This window comes from Rhopalosiphum padi, chromosome 4 (assembly GCF_020882245.1).
Source record: "Rhopalosiphum padi isolate XX-2018 chromosome 4, ASM2088224v1, whole genome shotgun sequence".
NCBI lineage: Eukaryota > Metazoa > Arthropoda > Insecta > Hemiptera > Aphididae > Rhopalosiphum > Rhopalosiphum padi.
In genome coordinates, this window is record NC_083600.1 from 42,878,493 (window position 1) to 42,905,759 (window position 27,267).

General features: G+C 26.3%; 2 protein-coding genes and 1 long non-coding RNA gene across 3 annotated transcripts; 1 reads left to right on the plus strand and 2 right to left on the minus strand.

Moving 5' to 3' along the window:
- Positions 1-248: 248 nt before the first annotated feature.
- LOC132930438 (uncharacterized) lies at positions 249-2,252 on the minus strand. Its single transcript, XR_009662228.1, has 5 exons — positions 2,113-2,252; positions 1,935-2,050; positions 756-1,511; positions 551-666; positions 249-461 (listed from the first exon to the last, which is right to left on the minus strand). It is a non-coding gene; the product is annotated as an uncharacterized LOC132930438 (long non-coding RNA).
- Positions 2,253-7,581: 5,329 nt separating this feature from the next.
- LOC132929357 (PAN2-PAN3 deadenylation complex catalytic subunit PAN2) lies at positions 7,582-18,127 on the plus strand. The gene is made up of 17 exons (XM_060994673.1): positions 7,582-7,957; positions 8,059-8,112; positions 8,807-8,997; positions 9,073-9,242; positions 9,661-9,990; positions 10,060-10,267; positions 10,342-10,631; positions 11,728-11,824; positions 12,074-12,301; positions 13,786-14,034; positions 14,477-14,771; positions 14,833-14,999; positions 15,594-15,768; positions 16,657-17,166; positions 17,233-17,362; positions 17,426-17,647; positions 17,766-18,127. Exons 2-17 carry the CDS (start codon positions 8,061-8,063, stop codon positions 18,040-18,042), a joined length of 3,591 nt encoding a protein of 1,196 aa, XP_060850656.1. The 5' UTR covers positions 7,582-7,957; positions 8,059-8,060; the 3' UTR covers positions 18,043-18,127.
- A 1,895-nt stretch (positions 18,128-20,022) lies between these two features.
- LOC132930614 (uncharacterized) lies at positions 20,023-25,783 on the minus strand. The gene is made up of 3 exons (XM_060996568.1): positions 25,575-25,783; positions 21,320-21,851; positions 20,023-20,630 (listed from the first exon to the last, which is right to left on the minus strand). The coding sequence occupies exons 2-3, from the start codon at positions 21,838-21,840 to the stop codon at positions 20,507-20,509; spliced, it is 645 nt and encodes a 214-aa protein (XP_060852551.1). The 5' UTR covers positions 21,841-21,851; positions 25,575-25,783; the 3' UTR covers positions 20,023-20,506.
- Between the last annotated feature and the right edge of the window lie 1,484 nt (positions 25,784-27,267).

Consider the following 27,267-nt stretch of genomic DNA (forward strand, 5'->3'; position numbering starts at 1 on the left):
TGTGCCATAGAGGTATAAAATACTATACAGTATTTATATAACATGGTATTCTATGGTATTAACAGTTTGACCACTATTGCGCGGCGTAGAAGTTTTTTAATTTTTTTTTAATGGGGGGAATGCGGCAAAATATGTATTGCCCTTATCCTAAAATTCCTAAATACACAACTGATCATATGAATGCATTCAAATAATAAAAAAAAAATATACAATAACTTAAACTGTGTAGGTATTAATAAAATTATATAATATAAAACGGGTAATGTGTATAATATATGTGTGTTGCCGGCCGGCGATAGTGAATGTGTTGGATGAGTGGATGAGAGATGAGCGCTAATGCGTAAAGGGGGGACAACTAAATTAAGATGAGCTTCTTATTGATGCTGCCAATCTTCCTCCGGGTTGAAACGAAGCCGAGTGCCGACACATTTCCCATCAGCTTTGTGACAAATTCTTCTTCACTAATAAATATTAAATAATTATATATAGTATACTGTACCGTCTGTACCTACTACGATTCCAAAAGTTATAATATAATACAAACAAATACTTTGGACAGTTGATTATCAGTTGAATTTCTTTTTGCTGCTGCCAATCTTCCTCCGGTTTGAAACGAAGCCGAGTGCTGACACATTTCCCATCAGCTTTGTGACAAATTCTTCTTCACTAATAAATATTAAATAATTATATATAGTATACTGTACCGTCTGTACCTACTACGGTTCTTAAAGTTATAATATAATACAAACAAATACTTTGGACAGTTGATTATCAGTTGAATTTCTTTTTGCTGCTGCCAATCTTCCTCCAAGTTGAAATGAAGCCGAGTGCCGACACATTTCCCATCAGCTCAATGACAAATTCTCCGTCGGTGGATAGTCCATGATCCAGCCAAATGTTCGGTTCCTATAAAACTTCAACTAATGTGCTAATTAAATTAAATTTAAACTTATAGTAAAATTTTAATGTTTAAGAAATCTATGTTGGTGTTCTTTTATTTTTGAATTTAAATTAATTTGAAATTTTATATTCATAATTTATTAGTTAAAAATGTAAACAAGAACTAAAAAGATTATAGTATATTGCAGTTTAACTTTCTGTTCGGTGGCCACCTTTTTAATTCCTCACTCTCTTTTGTAAGAAAGTTAAACAGCACAATAACTATAAAAAAATATAAATTTAAACATACACAAAGACGAACTAGCTTTGTGATAAGAAAAAAAAATTGAAAAAATTGGTAATTTATCAACGTATTATTAAAATAAAAAGAACACCTAAAACCGTAGTACAGTATATTATCTGAAAAAAAAACCATAAAAATTAAATATAATTTAAGTAAATATTCATAATATACTGTACTACTGTTCAAAAAATTATATTATTAAACAAACACAGCCTTGCGACACTTATTTGTGTTATTCAGATGAGCTTCTTAATGATACTGCCAATCGTCCTCCGGGTTATAGCGTAATTATTTCACTTTTTTTGTTTTTCCGATATTATGGCAAGATCTGAAATTTTTTGTTTTATTTTACTATTTACCACCCAAAGTACCAAATAGATCCATATTTGCTACAAGAATTCATGACAAACAAAAAATAAACTACATAATTGTAAGATCATTATACATTTTTCGCTACGTTCACGTCCAGGATCTAAGGTGTACTATTCTACTACTATTCTAATATAATATAATCGCGAATAATACAAATAATACATGGTTGTTATTTCTCACAATTTTTTTCTACTATAACTAATGAGTAAAATAAGTAGGCATTGTGTACTATTTTTTCATTGGACCCTGGAGAATAAAATATGCGTCTACATCAACTACATCGTCCGACTAGCGCGGATTGTTCATATAAATTTGTATATTTTATTTTAAGTTTAAAAAATAATTTTAATCCCAAAAAATAAAATAAAAAAAAACTTACTTAAGCGTCGACTGTTCCCGTGAAACCGAGTTGTGTCAATCTTCAGACTATACGTAGTAGTGCACCGTCGCCGAAGAAACTGCAAATTTTCTTCATATCGTTCTTCAATCGTGATTCTAAATGAGAATAAAAATTCATTTTTATGAAAATAAACAGCACGAAATTAAAATGAGAGTACTTGTCATGTACTTCAGTACTGTTCATTAAGACTATTATAGAATTGTTAATCATCTTCGACGAATGTCATCGATTGTCGTATACCACAGATGACGAATATTATAATATGATAAATCTATGGTTTTTTTTTTTTTATAGAACTCTTTGTGATATTATACGATCTTTTTTTCTATTTTAGCTGTTTGACATATGAACGTAAAATTGAAACATTTAAACTATAGACCAAATCTTTATAGATACTGCAAAGTATTAATATTTTATTCTAATGAAAATGATTACAAATTATTTAATTTAATCTATAAAAATAGTAAACTAAACAAAAATAATTATATTATTATATATATTTAAAAAAAAAGAATTATGATTTATGATTAATATCGTTATGTTTCTGAGTTATTATTTCTGCATACTTTTGGTTTTAATCGCGCAGTGCTTTAACTTAATATTATGTAATTCTTACATGTAAACTTACATATATATATATCTGAAGACACCTATCATAATAGAAACAAATTCATACATTTCCTTTATAATGGTTTCATGTAACAAATAGTACCTAGTCAATGCTTTGAGGAATTCAATTTTCAGTACCATTTTACAAAATAATCAAAAATTACATTAAATTAAAGATAAAGAAGTAATAATATTACAGTGTTACTTTATACATTAGTGATTAAGTTTATTACTGTAATTAGTGTGTGAAATTTGAATTTGAAAGAGACAGTCAGTCAACCTCCATTAATAAGTATAATTTTGATGTATTATGACTTATAATATTATATGTTGATTGATATTGCTTTTGAATAAATAATATCTTAATATTAATCTATACGTATATCAAAAATGTCATAGTGTCCGTATAGTATAACATGTAAAAAAATACTTTTATACAAATAATGTTTTAAATAATAACAAAATATCGTAAATATACATAATTTCAAAATATTTTGAAAAAATACTATTTGTAAGAAATATTCTCATAAGAATTTAATTAAAGTTTTAAGTATCTAAGATTATTCGTTTTTAACTATAACAAAATATAAAAATTATTTGAGAAAAAATATTTATTTTTAGGGTGGGTGTATAATAAACATTTAATAAGTTGATAAAAAATAATGTGACTTTCCATTAAACATATTATTTTTGTTTTAGGCTAAAAAAACTAGTGAGAATTAGTATATTAAATTTGTATATAAAAAGACAATATTATATAAATAACTGATGAAAAAATAATTTGAAAATTGTATAGATTTAGACAAAATTTGTCAACATTTTGATTTTAAACGTTTATAAAAATATAATATCGTGACTATACATTTTTTATTGCAGTAATTTAGTGACTGATGAGGAACATTGTATTAAATTTTAAATCATATTTGCTATCAATAATTTTTATCGGCTTAAAAAAAAACATTTAATTATTTAAAATTGTTAAAATGTTTTTATAATTATACAATGTATCGGAAATCATAATGTAGACAGTTGGTAAAATTTTCAACATTCTATGATTAGAATTTTTGAACTAAAACTTATTAAATTAATTAATTTTGTCGAAATTATACAAGTATATAGCGTAATGATTTCAGTTTTTTCGATATTATGACAAGATCTAAAATTGTTATTATTAACCACCCAAAGTACTAAATATATCATATTTGCTACAAGAATCAATATAGATTCATTGCTACGTCCAGGATCCAAGGTATAATTGACGAATTTATTTTATTCTTGGCTATTTTTTAACTTTAACCTTTTAGAACTATCATGCCATATTCACAAATTAAAAACAGTTTGGAATCCCTCACTGTTAAACATATCCTCCTATACTGTCGAAACTACGTAGACACCAGAACAGCCTTAAGTATACCTGAGCATCTTTACGAAGCACTCGGACCCTATCACGAAAACACTATCAAAATCATAAAGTTTCTCAAAATAACTAAATTGTATAACCTTATCTAACATTTTTATTTTATTATTTTTCTCACTACCTATGTTGTACTCATATTTTTTTAACGTTATACCTACATAAATTATCTACATTGTATTTAATATTCATAATGCTAGTCAGCATCTAACTTAATGTTCACATTGTATACTATGCCAATAACCTTAGTTGTTGTGGCTTTAATAAAATAAAAAAAAAAAAAAAAAAAAACAGTTTGCGGATCAGACAAAAATAAAAATTTTATATTCTTAAATTATTTACTATGAAAAAAATTATTATCTAGAACTTTAAAATAATAAAATATTAAAAAAAAGATTTCATTGTTTAAGAATTTAAAACGGGTCGTAACAATAACCCGCCGGTTGCCGACTATCGGAAATAGAATATAGGTCTAAGTAATCGGGGTGGCAGCTTGTACAAGTCAATAAATATTTATTTAAAGTATAAAAACTAATTTATTACTACCCTAAAATTATAAGAAAATTAACCTACGTAAGTATCCTTCGACGCTTTTCGACGAAATAAAGCTGTGCCATATTAAAATTCAAACGTGCACCGTCACCGAAGAAATAGCTGTATAGGTAGTTTATTTCTTCATTCGTCTTCTTTACGTTTCGGAATGGAATTATTGAAATATTTTATGAAAATGAGAGTACTTGTGATGTACTGAAGGCTATTGTTTGACGACTGTCCAATAAAATTATTGGAATTGTTAATCGTTTTCTACAAATGACAACGATTGTCGTTTGCCATGGATGTCGGACGATAAATATTATAATTTTTTTTTTTATAGTACTCTTTGTGATTTTATAGGATTTATTATTATATTTTAGCTCTTTGACATACGTAAAATTGAAACATATAAACTAGACCAAATCTTTATAGATATCGCAAAGTATTAATATTTTATTCTAATAAAGATGATCCGTCCTGTTTAGGAATAATACATATCTACTCATACTATTTATATAGGTTCTAATGTTACTATGTTCAGATAATTTGCGATATTAATATATATATATAATAAATGCATCTATTTATGGTATTATGCTATTGTTATTTTATCCTATAAGTGTATAGTCAAAATATTTTGAAAATTATAATATGTATAAGATATGCAAACATTAACATTTGGTGAAATATTCAAATAACTACAGTAATTCGTTTTTAAATTACTACAAAAAAACAAAAATCGGTTGAGCAGAAATAGTTATCACAGAAATATGAAATGAATATCTAATAATGTCATAAAATTCAAAATTCAGACAATTATAAAAAAATATTAATGCGTCTTTTCAGAAAACTTTTTATTTTTGTTAGGGATAAAAAAAACTTATATTAGTAAAGTACTCGGCCAGTTAAAAATGAAAAATGCTATTCATACAATTAATATAAATATAAATTATTATACAAAATGGGTCCGGTAATATATTAATATGACGATTATGTATTTTTGGTCTCACGTATTTTATGCATCGTGCGTTCGGGAATAAAATATGCATACGTATACGTCACCCGGCGTGTAGCAGATTGTCCGGTGCAATAAGTATGTATTTATTTTATGTCTAAAAAAGTAAATTAAAGCTCTAAAAGTATAGAAAATCAAACTCACGTAAACATCGATTTTTTTTGTGAAACTTAGTTGTGTCATATTTGATGTCCACATGTTCAGTAACCACATCGCCGACGCAGGAACACCTTTCCTCGTCCGTCTTTACCACGTTTCGAATTGCAGATATTGAGATATTTCATAAAAATAAGCTGAACAGAACGGCATATGCGTGTAAAATGTTATATATATTAAAGTACGGTTTAACGATTTGTACGTCTATTTTTTTCTCCGTTAAAATTATTATAACCGTCAATCGTCTCCGACGAATAGCGAAGATTGATGATTACCATAGATAATATATTAATATGATAGATCCATATCCATAGATTATATACTGTATTATTATGTTGTAATATTATTATTAGCCAGACATTTAAATTTATTCGGGAATCTGCCGTTCGAGAGACTCAATTGTGTACTTATACAAATTTTATATGCATGACATGGCGGATGGCGGGGTAGATTGTATTGATGTTGTTCAGGACATTGAGACTAGACTCATTCAAAGTTTCTGCCATTGGCATCGCATAAATTAGTAATTAGTTGTTGTTATCGATATTTTTAGCCCGTATTATTATTGAATGACACCCGTCTTCTCATTATTAATGTAAAAATATTATAATATTATCAATAATCAATATTAATATCAAAAACCATCATAATTATTTTCCAAATAGACAAAAATATTAAATTATAGGTACTACAATTTTCTTCAAACTTTTTTATTGCTTTACTACCTTTTTTTATGGTGAGTCCGCCATCTCAAAGACCCATGACGAGCTGCCACTGCAGGTGTTAATAAATTTATGGCATAAACAGCTTAAAACTAATCTACATAATATTTTGAATACTTCTCTGTTAGTGTTAAATAATAATACACGAATTGGTGTCTTTAAATAATATTTTTGTAATAACATAAAACAAAATAGATAATTTTACCTATATAATCGTTATTTTTCGTTAAAATATACAGTTTTGTCAATATTCAAATTTGGTATATGTACTAACAGTAGCGCCGAACACGGGTATGAACTGGGGAAAATTCCCCAGAAATATTTGTGGGTGGGTGGGTGATAATCAAAAATAGTTTGTTATGCAGTATCTTGTATGTATATAGTCAGAAATAAATATAGTACCATTCGATCGTAACTAACTAAACATTTTTTTAGTAGGTGGGTCTAACACCAGCATTTTTTTTCCCTAACATGAAATATAGATCGGCGCCACTGGACTTACGAATAACCTCTGAGACTGGGAGTGAGAATATGAATAAAGTTAAAACTTTTAAGCAATAATAATAATATAATAGTAGCTATAGCTAGTTATATAGTTGTACTAATAGTTATATAGGTTTCTGATTAATATAAAAAAAACATAAGATGATGACCAGACATGAGCTATGGCTATTTTAACTGAGAAGTGAAATGTTCAGTAACTTCAGTTACTAAATCTTAATTTTTTATTAGATGTTTAAACAAAACCGAACATTATGAAAGCTTTATTTATGAAATAATTTATGCGTGTATTATTAAAACATTAGGTTATAATAATAGAAAATATTTTTTAATTGTCTATTAAACAAAAATCATATGGTTTATGCTAGATAACAACTGTTATACTAGTGTTACTACGATGTAATAACGTAAAAGCATTTAAATACATTGATAATTAAAAATTAATAATACTAATTAGTAATTACAAAATTAATTAATTTGTAAAATCCTTATGATTATTTTAATCCCCCGTCAATTAGATCCTCATGCGTCTTTTTAATCTCGCGTCAATTGTATCCTCTTGCGTCAGTTAGTCACCGGGATCTAGCTGTCGAGGGATCTATGTGACCGTTCACCAACAAACTGTGATTATAATTATGAGATAACGTAAATTCCGCGTCTGGACTCTGGATTTCCTTTTTACTTTTTAGTACCAAAATAATGCTAAAACTGAGTAAAACTATTATTTTGTGTTAAGGACTTTGGATATAAAATATTTGATTGTAACTATTAACCTATTATAGTTTATAGTTTATCGGAAAAATAATTTATATTAATGTTTAGTATAAATACATAGTTTATTATTTTATTTATGTGAATTAAAAAATGTACATATTTATATGCTACACTAGATAATATTAAAATTTAATGCTCGTCATAAAGTTATATAGTATATACAACTTTATTTTTGTCATGTAAGAATAATGATTAAGTTAGTGAGTGGATATTGGCTGTCAAAGTACATGGATTTAAATTTCATAAATATTTAATTAATATTACAAAACACTTAAAAGTAAGTAAATTATATTTTATAAGTAGAAATTAAATTGCATTAATGCACCTGTGATTTATATTTAAAAATTATTTTTATTTTTAAATATTTTCTAAAAATAGGTATGGAGTTTACAAGACCAGTAATAAATGCATATGAATCTCCAGACATGATAAGTAATTGAATATTGTATTTAATAGATTAATTAAAGTTTTATTTTATTTATCACTTTTTATTTTAGAACAAATATTTATTTTGTAACTTTTTCTTTTGTACTCGTTTATTTTTATATTTTAAAATAAAAAAGGTAAAGCTGGAAAGTGAGGGATATTTTATAAACAACCTTATTAAGACCTACCATTAATTGAAGTGCTAATAGTTTATAGATATTAATTAAGAAAATTTCTTTTATAAATATGAGCAATTAATACAGATTTATTGGTTAAATTGCTTCGTATTTATCTTGCATTTATTAATTATTATTATACTCTAAAATATTAGTAAATATTGAGGTTTTCAAAAATAATCTAATCAATAAAAATTAAAAAATTATAATATACGTGGACTACTTGCACGTACACATGAAATAATACTCGTAAGAGATGCTAACAAAAATCCAATAGTTAAGTTGTAACGCTGACTAAATTATAATGCATTTCAAACTAATTGGTGTCATTCAGCATATGTGAATGATGTTAATTGATGCCATTACAAATGATTCTTCCTTGAATAATTGCCTGTAGAATGTCTACTTTCAAATGTTTTACCTTACATAGTCTATTTTTAAATAGTAATTAATACTATAAAATTATAAATTCATCTATATACCCAAAATTATTTTATAAAAATTAATAATTATCTTAAATTTAGTGTATGGCAATTATGCAGACGAAGAATACTCAGAAGTAATTGATACAAGTCTGTATTCAGATCAATTAGATGTACCAAGGTCTGAATATGAAGAAACTCAAACAATATTGACAGATAATTGCAGTCAATATGGAATTACAGCTACATGTTTTGATACATATGAAAATTTACTTTGGGTTGGAAATCAGCTGGTAAGTGAATGCCTTAAATAGTTAATTTTAGATTTACCCAACAAGATACTAATATTAAAAATTCATATTATGCAGGGTTATGTTACTTCGTATTATAGTGCAGATATGCAAAAGTATACAATGTTTCGAGTTCATTCAGATGAAGAGATTCGTTCACTATTAACTACTGATTCTACGTTGTTAGTTCTTACACCCACTACATTGCGATGCCAGATGCGAAGAGGCTTACCAATTTTTACTCACAGGTAATATAATGGTAAATTAAAACTAAGATTTATTTTATGAGATACCTTATAAAGTTAAACAAACACCAGAATAATGTAATTAATAACTAAGAGTAATTATATATGAAAGTAATTTGTTATAAATTACTTATATAGTTACCAATATAATGCTTATTTTTGTTCATGAAATTATGATACCATATTATTTTAAATTTATAAAATGTATAGATAATGATTTGCAAGGTACTTTTTAAAACATAGATTCTATTTTTTTAATTGTTTTCAAAATTATTATCCTCTTTATTATATTATATCTTTTAAAATAAATATAGAATTATTATTTGCTTTTTATTTATAACATAATAAGTTACGAATGAAGTTGAGTATCAAATAATTACAAAGTATAAATCTATATTTATAAAAAATTATATTATTTCAGTACAGAATATTTAAATGAAATGCAGTGTATAATTCAGTTAGGACGTTCTCAAGACACTATATTAATGGGTGGTCATCAAGAAAAATTAATCGAGTTTAACTTGAATTTGGGTAAAGAAACAAGCATTATAAATGCTGGAGAAAATGGCTGTGCTATATTAAGGCAGAATGCTAATAGAACTGTATGTTGTGGAGATCCTACTGGAGTAATAAAGCTTCGAGATCCAAGAAATATTTCAAAAATTATTTATACTGTAGAGGCACATACAGGCAGTTTATCCGATTTTGATGTTCATGATAATTTGTTGGTTAGCTGTGGGTTTAACAATACGTAAGTAAAAAAAAATATTTCTATTAATTTTGATAATAACTGCTAATTATAATTATAATATTATATTAGACATGGATCCATGGAGCTAGATCAATTTTTAGCTGTACATGATTTAAGAATGATGAGATCTGTTTCATCTATTCCAATGATTATTGAACCATTTTTATTGAGATTCATGACTTCATATTCATCACGCATTGCAGTTGTATCTACGATAGGACAATGCCAACTTGTTGATACTGTTGCTTTGTCAGAGCAAGATATGAATCTCTACCAGGTACATTAAAGCTTAAGTTTGAATTATAGTATTTTTTATATCGTAAATATTAATAATGTTTAATTTAAAATTAGATGAGGGGCGCTGAAGAAGGAGCAATGGCCCTCTCTATGGATGTATCTCCGTCAAGTCAAGCAATTATAATTGGGGATAATGTGAGCACATTACATTTATTTACCACAGCATCTACTCAGTTCAATACTTTAGCAAGAGATACAATATTTGCACAACCTATGGAACCACTTCCTTGTGGTCCTATCAATGTCACAGATGAGTTAGCTGATTATTCTAATATTCCATTACCTCATTGTGATGGACCTTTAGCATCAGAGTTACCCGAGAAATTCCTTACAAAAATTTACAGGTAAATTTTAAAATAATAATATTATTACAACTTTATAAACTTTAATACATATGAATATGAATTAATACAATTACATTAAGAAAAATCATATGCTTGATTTTAAAAAAAGGATGAAAACTGAGAATTCCGGGGAATAGCATTATTAAATACTGAAAACATATCATTTTTTAATAATTTATTATCATAAATCTTTCTAAAAATATAACAAGTATACAAAAATGATTGTAGGAAATTACCCAAGTGAATTCAGGAAAAATAAATCAACCATTGATCACATATTTGTCATAAGACAATTTTTTTTTATTTTCTTACATAAAGGGATGCATATTAATTCTGATTAAAATTAATATGGCCTTAGAAAGTGTAGTAAAAAAAACCCTACAAACTAAAATATTTAACATTAAAAGACCTATGCCAATGGAAAGTCATATTCAGAAAATTGTTGAAGACAATTCAGGAAGCTATAGCAGAACTAATAAATCCTGGAAAATATATTAGCTTAGTAGTCAATAAGGAAAAAAATGTATGATAATAAAAAGAAGAATAAAAGATCATACTAACTTGCAAAATTATAAACAATTATTCAAGTTTAAAGTGGTACCTTGGAATCACTCAAAATAGCCAAAATAATATGCATGAAGAAAACAACATGAAATTAAATGCTGCTTACCATTGTTTCCATGCACTGGTAAACTTATTTAAATCGAAGTTACTGTCGGAGAACTTAAAAAAGAACTAAAAGAACTTCAAGTGAAGTGGGAAACAGCATAAGGAACTGATGGAAGAAATTAGTTTTGGCAGTGAAAAGCTTAAATAGCCTGTAAAAAAATTATATAAAGTCCTTATAAATATACCAATAATTGCTTATAAAACAATTAAAAAATAAATTAAATGAAACTTATTAATTGATAAATATTATTTTTATAAAAGTAAAATACTAAACTATTAAAATTTTCTATGAAATAGTATTATTTATAAGTTTATATATATACAAATAAATATATGTATATATTAAATACATTTTGCTCTTATCCATTAACCATTAGTAACGTTAATAATAATAAAACAATTTTTATATTAATGTTGGTGCTTTTAGGAAAACACCATCAATAGATATGAATATTTTATCTACAATGAAAATGAAAGGAACTGTTGGATATGCTCCAAATTCAAATAATCGGAAACGAAATCAAGTAATTAGTCATGTTACATATAATTCTGTTACTGTGGATTAAAATTGTATTAATAATAAATAATAATGACAATCAATAGCTTGTATACACATGTAATAAGTATATAAATTATAAATATATAATGAGATATTTTAGATATTTTAGATAAACTTAGATTCAGTGAGTTCAAACAATCATAATTGTATCTTTAATTTATTATACATTTTACTATTAAGTTTTTTTTTACTAATATAAACATACCGGTTATAGGTTGCATATTTCAACACTGTAACTGAATCACAAAATAATAATATTAATCACAATCAACCAAATGATGAAGAATGTGAATCCCCGACATTTGTTGCAATACCTAGAAGATATAGAAAAATTGATTTGAAATTTAAAAGTGAAGATTTTGACCATGAACAATATAATAAAACTGGATTCAGTGGTTTAGAATCAAATGTTCCAAACTCGTATTGCAATCCAATGCTTCAGGTAATCTATTACTTACTATTGAAATATTAAAATTTATAATATTGTCTTTTTGGACATATATACATGTATTGTTATAACAGAGAAATTTAAGTATAATTTCATGTTTATAAATGAAAACATATTATATGATTTCTATGTTGTATAAAGATCATAAAATTCCAATTTTATAGCACAGTATTGTTAATCAAATTATTGCATGTTTAAAATTATACTTATATAACATTTATTAATATACAAATATTATGAATAATAGATCAATTTTCAGCTAGTATATGTACTATATACCATATATAAAGTATATTTTAATATCATCATGAGTATATGGATTCATATTTACTTTCAATTATTTTGTTTATTACAATAATAATTATTAATTGAATAACAAGAGAAATATTGTATTACATTTTTGTATTGAAAGCTCATTTGAATATCTTAATATTTGACATGTTTGCTTTAAATCCTACATATAACTTTTTCCATTTGTTTATTATCTAAAAAGAATAGTATTATAGTTGATAAATACACTATACACAACATTTTTACATTTTTGAATATTAAATGTTTAAATTTTTGTAATTGTTCAGCTATCATAGTTTAATACTAATAGCTAGGGCTCGGAAGTTGATGACCTTAAAAACATTAAAAAATAACCTAAAAAAAAAAATGCAAAAATGACAAAAAGTGTATTCTATTTTATTATAAAATTGTATATACATTTATCAAAGCTTACAAATTACTCAAAATATGACATAAAAATGTCCTTAAAAATTAAATAAAAAATTACATATTTAGTAGACGTACACGAGCATTAACCAATAATTTAATTTTCGGCATTTCAAAAATATTACGATAAAATAAAAAACATTTAGGTACAATAATATTCACTACAACACGACAAAAATGACTGTAATCGGTGAGATAAAATCGGATAGTTACTAATCTTAGACCGTGATAATTTCAAAATTTTAAGTAAGTTATCGACATAATGGCAATCAACAAGAAACAATAACAAGTGAACTAATGTGAAATCAGTAAAAATGACTAAAAATGTGGGAATATGACCTAATAATGTCAAAAAATGACTTAAAAAGTAATAAACAAAAAAATACAAAATAAAAATTAGTTGATCAGATTCACATGCTAATGAAACACATTTGTGGCCAGGAGAGTATTGTCAAAAAAAAATGTTTAAATTTGTTTTAAAATGTTGGTAGAATCTAAATAAGACAACACAATGAATCCAAACTAGTTTTCAAAGTCAATATTATGTGATGATTTTATTGATAAAGTAACCCTTGGATTGAAAATAAGTAATTTTAGTATGAAAAAATTATTTGATTTAAATTTCTTCAATTATTATTTTAAAATGTTCTACCACAAGATGCAAATATCCTCTTTTGACTGGAAATTGACGGAGTACCAAAAAATAAAACTTATTTTATATTTTTTTAAGATTAAATTAATGTTTAATAATTGTTTCATAGGTTTTATATTTTTTGGAGCCGTTGCGGAAAATTTTAATGTCACATATATGTCAAGAAGAATTTTGTTTAAGTTGTGAATTATCATTTTTATTTTATATGATGAATAAATCTAAAGGGGCACCATGTCATTCTGGAAACTTTTTAAGAGCTCTTCGTAATGCTCATGATGCTACAGCTTTAGGACTTATACTACCTGAACACAATAATGCTGAAATGAAAAATAAAATCAATATCAGCATTTTAATTCAAGTAAGTTTAACTAAATTATAAATTATAACTAGATATTTTCAATTATAAAAATATGTATAGTTTACTCGTGTGATAAATTTTAAATATTATCTAATAATAATTTTGTTAAACTATTCAGAAAATGATTTACTAAAATAATTATTGTATAATTGAAATAAATATAAATATTTGTGTTATTCATAATATAGTTCTCAATTAAAAATTGAATTCTTTTATATAATACTAAAAATAAATAATTAATATTTACAAGTCACTAGCTTAGTGATTTTTTATACTAATCATTGGTTTATTTTTTAAGTAAGACATTAGATGAAAACTTACAGAAACGTGTATTTTTTTATATGGATTTTAAAGTATAAGTATTATAAACTAATGACTAAAACTACATTTGAAAATTACTGCAATAAAATATTGTTTTTTAATATTTGTGCATTTTTACTAGAACTGGAATCGATTTATTTTGCATCAAATTCATTTGGAGCTTTTAAGATCAAAAAAAGATTTAACTGATGAACAAGGAAAATTTATTTTCAAAGATACAGATTTTCCAAGTATTGGAGGTCAACAAGTTCGAAAAAAAATTAAAAATAAAGAAGAAGATAATAATGAAACTGAAATAACTAAATTATTTGGCTGTAAACAACTTCATATTAATAAATGTTTAAAATGTAATCACGAGTTCAGCAAGCAATCTAATTTAATGGTCTGCAATTTGGTTTATCCAGAATCTAATGATGGTATAATTTTAAAACCAGCAAATAAACCTTTTTCTAAAGTATTTGTTTATTTTTATTGTAGAAAAATCTAAATCATTTTGTGATTTACTTCAACAAAGCATTTGTCCAAAACAAACTACTACAACTTGGTGTGAACGATGTGAAAGTTTTCAGCAGACATTACAGAATAGAACATTAAAATCATTACCTGCTATATTAACTGTAAATTGTGCTATTGAAAGCAAACAAGTGAGTTTTTAACTATTTTATAATTAATAAATAATTAGTACATTTTTTTTATTCAATATTTCACAAATCTAAAGTGACTAGAATATAAATGATTTAAAAGCATTAGTCGTTACAAACATTTAAAAGTTTGTCTGAGGAAGATAATCATTCTGATTTGATTTTATTATTTTTTTTTTGGAAAGATTTATTAATCTTTACCTAGTTAGTTAATTTATTTGCTACACCTTACAAGTTTATCTAGACTATTGTAATTAAAATATATATATAATAATCACAAGTTTGTTGTAAATCAGAACAAAAGTGGATCATCAATACATTTTACTATCAGATTTTATCACAGCATTGAGCGGCACACTTGGTTGATAATCTGTAGTTTGTACTATTCCTACATAATAAAAAAATATCTGGTGTCCTATTAAACATATGTTTTGATGTGAAAATCAATGATACTTTGTATTAAAAAATAAACAATATCCTTATTAAACTTGTGTTGAATAAATATTTAATATTACATTTATTAACAAAGTAATAATAAAAATTCTAAAAGCATTCACATTAATTATTATTAATTATTATATTTATAATGTTTAACAGAACAAAGATTTTTGGCAACAACAAATGGACATTTTGATAAAACAGGCTGTTACAAAATCTAGTGATCAAAAAACGGCACCAAGTACACCAACGTCATTCAATAAACCTTGTCGATACGGAAGCAATTGCACCAGACATAGTTGTAGATTTATGCATCCTGGACAAGTGCCCGCAGGTATCTATAATTGTAAAGTGATATATTTAATTGAATAACTCATTAAAAGCACATTGTAGCAAAAGGAGGTAGAAAATAAATATCTACTCATCTTCTACCAACGTGTGCACATTTGTGAGCTAAATCTAAATTAAAATAATGAGCAATATAATTGTATTTACGTTACATATCTCTAGTGTTATTAAATGTATAATATATGTAACATGACGAAGGAGGTTCTTTATTAATGGTATTTTAGAATTAATTTATAAAATTAATATACATGAACATTTTTATTTAATAATAAAGGATTTTATTTCATTGCATGTAACCGGATTTGAATTAGATGTATTTTTTTTAAATTATTATATTTATAGTTTAATAAAAATAGTGACAAGTGAATTTATAAGGAACTGATGATTGCTAGATTGAAATACTTTCGATATGTTATTGTATAGGTTTCATCTTGATATGTAAATTTAATTTTGAAATTTGAAATCATGAGAAATTTGTGATGAGCTTGGAAAATAGATTCTGCGGTGACCTGGTGAGTGGTGACCATAATGTTTTGATTTATTTTTTGAAATTGCTTCCAGACCTGAATACATTAGTATAAAACCTATGTTTACAATATTTTTAATATTTAATTATGTTACCAATTAAGAAGGAAAATCTGAAACATTATCGCCTATCGGTAACAAAAAAAACAAATACAATGCTAATTTGGATGCGGCATAAAACTGAATTTGGAATTATGGCTTCATTATAGTTTTATTTTATTTAGAAACACATTTTTCCAAAATTGAATATTTTTGAATACTAAATATCTTTTGAAATTAGCATAAATGGTTTTCTAAGTAGAGAGGGTATTTTGTTTAATCAACATATCAAAGTTATTTTTTATTTTAGTTTCAGAAACAAATAATTCCATGAGCTTGTCTCAGTTATATTACACGCACTCATGGCTGCCATTGAGTATCAAGGCTGAACTTGAGCCAGATGGAGAATTAAAGCTATCTAAATGTGATGAAGAAGTAGACTCTAAATCTTCCAATATATATGATTTACATGCTGTTGTATGCTACATACATGAAGATCGTAAAAATCTTGTATCTATAGTAAATGTAGGCAAAGCTGATCATGAACACATATCAGCCAGTAACCCATCTCCTCAATGGTACATATTTAATGACATTAGTGTATCCCCAGTCATTGGACAAGAAGCCGTTTGGTTTAGTTTGGATTGGAAAATTCCTTGTATATTATACTGGGTGTCAAGAAATAATGAAATTACTACTGATATTGAAAGTAATGCTGGTGACCCAGTTATTACAGCTAAAGTGTTCACTGAAAGTGTTTATTTGAATTCTTCATCAAATAGTAATGATGTTATCTTAGATGAAGAAATTCCTAAACCAGGTACAACTGTTAGAAATATTTAAAAAGGTAATAGTTGATTTAATATTAATTAAATAATTATTTTAGGTGAACTAGTAGCTATTGATGCAGAATTTGTTACTCTTAATCAAGAAGAATCTGAATTAAGAAGTGATGGTCGATTGGCTACAATAAAACCTGTGCAAATGGCTGTGGCAAGAATATCATGTATTCGAGGGTAAATAACTTTAACTATCAACTTTAAAATAGTATTTTATTTTCAACCTTTGGATGTTAACAGGGAAGGTCCAAATGAAGGCAAACCTTTTATAGATGATTATATTTCAACCCAAGAGCAAGTTGTTGATTACCTTACAAAATTTTCTGGTATCAATCCTGGTGATTTAGACATTAGTAAAAGTTCTAAAAATCTTACCACTCTTAAGTCCACATATATGAAATTGCGATATTTGGTCGATAATGGAATAAAGTTTATTGGCCATGGTCTATACAATGATTTTAGGTAAAAAACTTTTTTTTGAGGAATTAATAATTTAATAAAGACGATTAAAGACTGTATAATTCAATTTAACTTTTTCTACATAATATATTAACAATTATGCTAATATTAATATTTGTAGAATGATCAACTTGATGGTACCACCTGAACAAGTAATTGATACTGTAACCTTATTTCGACTTCCTCATCAACGGAATGTATCGTTGCGGTTTTTGGCTTGGCACTTTTTAGGCAATAAAATTCAATCTCTTACTCATGACTCTGTAGAAGATGCCCGAGCTGCATTACAGTTATATCAATGTTACAAAACACTCGAAGCAGATGGAACATTGCAAGCAAAACTCGAAGAGCTTTACAAATGTGGAAAAGAGATGCTGTGGGTTGTGCCTGGTGAATAGAACAAATGTGTGATACTTCAATAATATTATATTTTTTTAATTAAATAATTTTTATAAAAATAAATATATATAAATTTAATATACATATCAGCATTTAAGTTTTTATAGTTTATGGGTTATTTATAAAATTAAACAGGAATATTATATTATTGGCTTGGAAATTTATGATTTTTTAGTTCTTAAACTTTACTAAGAATTGATTAATTTTTCAATCTTAAAATATGAAATGAAAAAAAGAGTGTCACAAGGCTCAATAAACCTTATTTAACGGCTAATATTATATTATATATTCTTTTAATTTTATTATTATAAAACAATAAAATATTATTGCGGATTAACCTTCTCGGCACCCTCAATGTTTACCAACCCCAAATTCAAATGTTTTCTCACATGAGCGTGTTTAGCAAAGATCAGGTCATCTGACTGATGTCATCAATAATAATTATGCCTTTTTGGTAACTGATGTGATGATACATGATAGTATCATACTATTATACACATCAAAAGTATTTGAATAAGAATATAAGATATTAAAAATTAAGATTGAAAACAATGAAAACTATAAAGTAGGTAAGCTGTGCTCTTTATAGTTTATACTGTATAGTTTACTTGGTATGATGGTACTGCACACTGCATAGAAAAAATTCAGTCATTATATGAATGCCCTGTTTGGTTAGAGTATGATTAATATTTGATATTTCTGTCATGATCAAAAGTTATAAGTAATAAGTTCATAAATTACAATAGTTCTATTAAAATAGTGATACAAAATCAAAAATTGATTATTTTGGTTGAAACAAATAGGTAACCTATGTACATGGGGAATCGTAAGTTTCTACACAAGAGTAACTGGTAAAGAATTACATACGTTAATTCTTGCATGTGATGTGCAATGCTCGAATTGGGGGGACCCAGGTGAACAAAGCTCCCATTCAAAATTTTATTTATTTTAACGTACCCCTTTTTGTATTTTTAATTTGCACAAGGGAACGGCACGTCCTTCATCTTAATTATTACTGAAAAACTTGTAAAACGTTTATATTATACTCTATAACATATTATATATAATATTATGTATAATCAATTTGAACAAAATAATATTTAGGTAATAAATTGTAAATTTCATTGATAAAAATCAAAACATATAAGATAATTATTAAAATAAAGGGTTACAACTGCTAATAATATTTATATACTTATATACTTTTATACCTAACCTATATACTTGAGTCTTATGTTGTATCATGGATACAGAATGGCAAATGATGTGCTGATGAAGTTAACTGCCCTAAGCGACAAAATAATGAAGAGAGCCATCCATATGTAGAACTATGGAATATATTAAAAATTTAAATAATTATAGTTTGTATTTCAAAATAAAATAAAAAATTTGTCTTTAATTAATAATAACTATATATTCTTGTAGTGTACATTTTGTATACCTAGTTACAATATATTTTTGATTGTTGTCGATAATAGTATTTGGGGTGCTTTGCCCCCCCCCCCCCCCGGCCACGAGTCAGGTTGGTTTCAATCTTTGAGTGGAACGCTAATTTTTTTCACGTCGGAGAGTCCTCTTTCTTTTATATTTCCAATTCGAGCACTGGAACATCACTGATGTGTAAGTTCCCAGTGTTCCTACACGGCGTAAACCAGGTACATATTAATTAATATCATACAAAAATATACTATATTTTATATACCTAATATTATAAGTTATCAAACTGATGATGTAAAAATAATATCATTTAGAACTTTAGAAGAATATAATAGTGTGTAGTAAGTGAAGAAATATTATAACCACATAATAAATAAATTATTATTATATTTAAATGTATGACAATATTATATAACTGATATTAGATTGATAACTTATATAATAATATACGCAGTGTAGGAACTTACTACTTACATATGAACTTACATTGGCACATGTATGTGACATGGCATGCTATACGTGAAATAACGAATAACATCATATTTAATAATTAAGTATATATTTTAATATTTATTTATATTTTTAGAATACATGTTGTAATTTAGTATACACAAAATGGGAAATACAATAGATTTATTTGTTATTATGATCATTCAAATTGTTTATTAAATCAAAACACAATTTATATGTATATATATATGCATATACTATAACAAGCAATAATGTAAAATGTAATATTTAATAATTTTTAATATTTGAAATAATATTTTCATTCATGCAAATAGACAAATTAATAAATTTAAAAACAATAGAGACGGGTTGTTTACAATCAATCAGAAAATAAAACTCAAATTTATACTGATAATATCATGTTAAACTATGTAAAATTATTTTTAAATATAATTGTAGTTATCTATTCATAAAACCATTAATAACATTTTCATTATTAATTACTATAATTATTGAATCCAAAAACAATTATTTAATAATATATTAACTAAACATATAAACAATAATATTTATTTTTCATTGCAAATTTTGCTTAACAAGTTGATCTCCTTTAATAAAACACATTTTATTTGGATTTTTTGGACAGTAACGTCTTGTGTGTGCGTTCTCTCCAGTTGCATAACAAAACGGACATTGATACCTTTAAATTAATAAATATGACATTTAAATTAAATTTAAAAAATCATGTATAAATGTTAAAACTTAAATTATTAATTTCCTAATAGATCTGTTGAAAGGACTCTATGCATATACCCTTTATTAAGAGAATATGACACCAAAACAAAAACATTACAAGCATTGCTAAATATAGTCATTTATTTACCTAAATAAGTAATAACCTATTACTAATCTAAAAAAAAATAAAAAAATAACCAGGTAATAAAGAATATAAAAAAATATTCTTCCTGTTAGCAAAGGAAAGAAAACGAGGGCAAAAAGCACCTTCGACAATGTGATATTATGTTATTTGTATAGACATAATCTTCAGGGAGCTTTAAAGGGTTGTGACCCCCCCACCCCTCTTAGAGATGACCTATCTTAATCATTCCTCTGCCTTCCATCACTTTTATTTGATTGGGCAAAGTTCTAATTCAAATATTTTGAATGTGACATATTTTTTTATGTTTACATGTACCTATACATACGTAATTAATTATTGTTGGTAAATTATTGAGTGATATAATAGACGTCATGTCGTCATCTGTATAGCTCCTTCCCACCGCACAAAGCACAATATTATTTAAAAAAACAAAAATATTTTTTATCATCTTTTGCATCCTCCCATCATCCCCGTCCCGAGAAAAATGATTCAAAGTCACGTCACTGTACCGTTGCAGTATCGGGCATCTGACTCGGCCGACGGGGTCCTTGAGGAAGTGCGACTTGTAGAACTCGGCCGTCTCGCCGTTGCTCTTGCAGAACGCGCACTCGCGCAGGCATCCCATCTCGGACTTGGACTTGGGCGGCCTGGACGAAATCGGATGTTGGCGCAAGTGATGGTGGCCACCGTTGCTCTCCTGTTGCATGCGGTTCATGCGCAACAGGAACTCGGCGAGCGTGTAGTAGTTGGGCGAAACGGGCGGGGAACAGCTACCGAACGCCGGGTATGCTGGTGCCGTCGTCGCCGATCCTGCGTCCTGGCCGTGATACGGTGACGAGCTGTACGGCGGGCTGGTCGGGGCCCCGTAATTTCGCAGATAATGTAACGCCGACTCGACGCTAGCGGTGTGCTGGCAGACACCCGTCACGTTACTGTCGTCCGGGTTCGTGGTCAAACACAGAGCGCAGCGATTCTGGTACTGAGGTGTCTGGGCCAGGTTGCCGAACGCGAATCTACTACGGTCGCTCATTATAATATCGCCTGCACACACACAACACGTTTTATTTAAAACCAACGAAATTTAATACTATTCCTGATTTGTAATTGTACAGGCACTATATAGAAAACTAGAATAACATGCAAGACACGGGATTTAAAAAATAACATAACATAGAATATATGTTTTTTAAATAGTAACCTTTAGGTATTTACATTTTAAGCTGATATATAACATTAAAATAATCCCCTTATACATAACTTTTATAAGTAAATAATATAATTGTCATAAATTTTACTGCTATTAAAATACTTTAAAAATAATATATATGCTCAATTTTAAGAATATTCAAAACAGAATTTCGTATATACAATATACACTACCCCAACCCCCATGGATATAATATGTTCTATAATAATTTATAATTACATAGATTTGAAAAACAAAACATCATGACATAAATATGTCATCAAAATTAAAAAATAAACGTTATAAAAGTAGAAGTCGATATTTTATTTGTGTGGTTAAATTCTACTCATAGAATGATTCACTAAGCATACTCAGTGCTCACTCTCGTTTATTCAAATTTTGATTTTTGGAATTTTAAGTTCCTAGCCACCTAGGTATACAAAGACTATGTCATAAATTATTTGATTTATTATGACATCCTGGGGTAATACCAGTGGCGTATACGGTATACAGAGGAGGGGGCACACACTGTCCAAAATTTTATAAGACATATTGTAGTATGCGTTCATGTATACAAATAAATATAAATCTTTAAAATAAAAAATAGTAAATACGGCCAACGAGGGGGCCATGGCCTTTGTGGCCCTTCCCCTGGATAATACCATTTTTTACTATAAATGGGTAAGAAGATATTTTTAAACGTTAATTCGAATGTTTATTTTTTAATGTTGATGTATCTAAATCAATATTTAAACGAGTAGTTTCTTAAATAATATATAGTATTTATTAAATGTATTTGGAGTCGTGCATATTTTTATAATCGATACTATAGTAAAATAATTTTTATGTTTAGGTTAAGAGATTTAAGTTTCCAGAACACGCACATTAGTAAAGTAGACTATAGAAAATATAATCATTTTCATAAAATTATTGAAAGAAAACAAGATAAGTTGTTAAAAACCGGTATTGGACGTTAGTACCTAAGTTACTAAGTTACAAGTTGAAACTAAAAAGTTCCTAATAATAGAATAAAAGACACATTTTATCTAATAGATACTAAAAGTTTTAAGTTTGTAATAATGTGAAATGATGAATACATGTTTTATTGAATTACCTTTTGTATTTTTGTAATCACGAAACACTGATTATAGTACCCAAAGTACCTAATCAGTTTAACACCAGATTAGATTATAAAATGATTTACTACCCAAAGTTAAAAGTAAATTTACTTATTTTAACATTAATTTTATTTGGATTTCCCCAAAATAAGTGATATATATTAAAAACTTAAGTTATAACATTGAATCAATAATCTGATACATTTTCGTAAGATTTCATTTCAATAAGAACAAGTGGAAATAAATTGTGTGGACGGAAACACTGAAAATTAGTACCTAACGAATTACTACAATTTACTATAATAGACAGCGCTTCAGCAGACATGCTTAATTGGTAATTAATGTGCCATGAGGGCTTCAACAGATAGTTGAAATAATCGCATGTATTTGATTTTTAGATACAAAACGTGTTCACAAAACATACTTATAATTAAGTATATAATTTATTAGTTTTTAACGTGTACTATTATTGTACTTATTTTAATGTTTTTAATGAAATTATAATTAATATAGTATATACTACTGTCTACTTAATTAAATAAATATTATTTTCTTACTTATTGAGTGTTATATTATTTTTGTACCTATTCAAATATTATTACAGTTGGTAGTTATTTATACATATATAATTAAAATAAAAATTAATTTTCAATATAAAATTTGTCTCATTATCGATACTAACTGTAGTATACGAAAAAAAATATATATTATCGTTTACTGACGTCTGACAGCATATCTATTGTTAATAAAATAATAACCATAACATTTTTATTGATCACTAAATTGGGTATTTTAACATTTTATTCGCAAAACGTAGATAATTTTTGTGGTCAAAATTCGTAATTTTAATTAAATTTAGTATATCATGTTTTCAAATTTTAGACTCGGAGAGATCTAATAAGCAAACAATATGTTCAATAATGTGTATACTTTATAGGTACATTTTTTTTGGAAAACACTTTTTAGAATAGTTAAAATATTTAGTCTGTTAGATATTGTCATAGATTTATCTGCGTATCGTACCTATTTTTCTATAAATCGGTTATAAAATAATAATATTGATACTTTAAGGGTTTATTTTAAAAATGCTTGAATGATTTAAAAAACTAGATTCTTAAAATTTAAGACTAAGTATTACACTTAATAGTTAGTACTTATTATATATTTATATATTTCTAATTAGTAATAATTGTAACTGTATCTAAATAATAAATAAGATATTTTTTGAACATAAAAGTATAGGTTATATTTATCATTAAATATTTCATACAAATTTGATTACCATGACGATGATATCCATAATTATTATAGTCTTTGATAGTATATATTACGTAATTGGTATTAGGTTGAATTTAAATCTACAAATTATTATTCAATATTATATTATTTTATTATGAATTAATAGATTTAAATTTAATCGATATTCAGTAACTAAATATACAAAATATAATATTAACAAAAAACTAATAAAAATTAAATAATAATTACGCTACTCCCATACACATTAAAAAATTATACAACAGCAAATTGATCAAATTTGTTTTTATTTGAATTAATTTTGTGTCGATAATTATTCTTTAAAGATGAATAATTAACCTATTATCAAATTTAAAGGTAAGAATAATATTATCTAGGACGTATCGTAAGCTTTTATTAATATTTAAATTATAAAAAAAGTTAAGAAAATTTTTATATTGTAACTTTTGTAATTATAACTCAATTTCAAATTAAAATATCAACAAAAGCTAACGAAATATCTAAGAGTTAATTAATATTTTTACCTTTAAATTTGATAATAGGCTAATCTTTAATATTATTCATTTATATATTAAAAAAAGAAAACAACAAAGTGGAATCTTCTGCGATTCTGTATGCAAATTTATTATACGTTTATAGTGTAATCTTATTAATTAAAACATTCACTTAAAATTAAAACATTTTAATTTTTGTTAATATTATAACATGGATTTTAAAAAAACAATAATAATTAATAAAATTATACTTAATTATTTCACTTCGTATTCTTTAAAAAATCAAGTTAAATTTTGTATTTATTAGATAGTGTATTAAAAACTTATAAATTATAAACAAACGGTTTATTTTAGAGAGAAATTGGGTCTTATAGAGACTTAAAGTATTTGAAATATCATATCATATTAGATTGTTAGAAAAACTGAACTTTTAAACGTACTAAAATAACCAAATTAAAAAATAAAACCAAGAACAAAATTACAAAATAAATAATAACTATTAACAACCTACCTAGCGATTGTTTATGAACTGTGTTGAAAATAACGATTATAATATTTTAATTGATTATCCAATATCAATATTTACATAATCTAGAGTAAATAAGTGATTTTAATTTTCACATGAATTGGATTAGTTAATTATGTTACGGCAGTGTTTCAAAAAAACCCGCGTACCCGCGTAAATATTATTATAATTATCGTGGCTTACCTGTTTTTCGGAGAAAATTATGATTTCGGAGTATTAAAAAATTCAATAATATACTTTAAGTTTATAACGTAGCAATAATATATAACTATATATATTTGTATAAATAATAATTAACAACGCAACTGTCTGGAGGAAATAATCGTTGAACGGTGGCTATTTTTGTACTGAATGAAAACTTTTCGTTCCGAGTTCAAAAACAAGACCGGTCAGAGTCGGTCTGTACCCTCTCTACTGCAGGTGGTTACAGATAAGCTAAGATCTCCGACATAATAATGATATCTTGTGTAATGTGCATATCTTTAATCTTTATTAACAATCGTATCATTACGGTTTTACGATTCACGTCGAGTATTGAAAAGTTGAATAATTGTAATGGGCTCCTTACACGGTCGTTATTAATCTGAATTATATGATACATTGATTACGGTATATTTATAATTTTAAAATAAGATACGTTTGTTTCTTAATATTCGGGGTTCCCAGCAGAATACTTGCTTATATTATACAGTTACTAAAGCAGTGAAGTAAGTATTAAAATCAGTGAAATCCGTTAGGTTAACTTCGTTGTAAATCCCATATTCTTTTGTAACAACTTTTCATTGTGATTAAAAGTTAATTTTTATATTAACTACTGTAATTAAAAGAAAAAAATGAGTGTAATTCCACTAAATTGTAACTAAATCAGTGGCGTATTTATATATGCAGGCACTGTAAGCACGTGCCTACAGCGACAAATTTTAAGGGGTGGCAAGTTTTTTAAATTTATATTTATACATTTTACGGTTATGCATAATTTCCAAATTTTATAAAATTAATATTCAAATCACATCTTTAAATTCTTTGTAAATAGTTGAGTTAGCTGAAAAATTATAAAAAATATACCCAAATGATGTGGACAACAATTTTTTGTCAGAATGTGTACATTTGCAATCATATTTATTGAACAGTGAAATTAACTATAGATAATTTAACTCCAATCAAACTATGCAAGTATTTAAGAAAAAAAATCTTTGCATATTGAAATATTTCGGAACACTGCAATAAGAATTTCCATGAGTGTTATAGTGTCTATTGTACTATAGAGAAATGTTTTCATATCGAAAACGCGTAAAAAATTATCGATGGTCCACTCAAACTGAAGAAAAATTAAACAATTTAGCATTACTTTCGATAGATAATGCCATGTTAATAGAATTGAATTGCGAAGATTTAATTGACACATTTGCTGCTACCATATATAAATCAATATTGATGAATTGTATGTGTGAAATAATGAAAAATGATTGATTACATTTACCAATAAAAGGGTCACTTCGAAATTTGTAATGAAAATTTCTATAATCTTTTCTTGTGTGACCGTGCCAAGGGTTGGGGTGATCAGATTGAATTTAGCCATACCTGACTCAGAAGTCTGCGCATGCCTATAATTAAAATATTGAATAGAAATAGATGCGTATAAAGATTGTCAATATGCTATAAAAAAAATAGTTTTTGATTAAAATCATTTTAGAATATGATGTAGTTATGATTATGATTATTATGAATATCATTACCACAGGCCATACAGACCATGTACGCATGATATCATTCCTACAAGAATCATTAGATTAAATCATTTTTTGTTCTGCTTTTGGTACAGCTAAAAAATATGTGGGGCCGGGTTGAACGAATTAGTTTCGAGCGATATACTGTA

Bases quoted from the DNA above. Each gene is read 5' to 3' on its own strand.
- LOC132930614 (XM_060996568.1), bottom strand. From the start codon at position 21,840: ATGAGCGACCGTAGTAGATTCGCGTTCGGCAACCTGGCCCAGACACCT. The intron at 20,631-21,319 runs GTACAGTGACGT...ATTAATTTAAAG, and splicing joins AGATGCCCGATACTGCAACG to GTATCAATGTCCGTTTTGTT.
- LOC132929357 (XM_060994673.1), top strand. From the start codon at position 8,061: ATGGAGTTTACAAGACCAGTAATAAATGCATATGAATCTCCAGACATG. The intron at 8,998-9,072 runs GTAAGTGAATGC...CATATTATGCAG, and splicing joins TTTGGGTTGGAAATCAGCTG to GGTTATGTTACTTCGTATTA. The intron at 12,302-13,785 runs GTAATCTATTAC...ATTGTTTCATAG, and splicing joins ATTGCAATCCAATGCTTCAG to GTTTTATATTTTTTGGAGCC.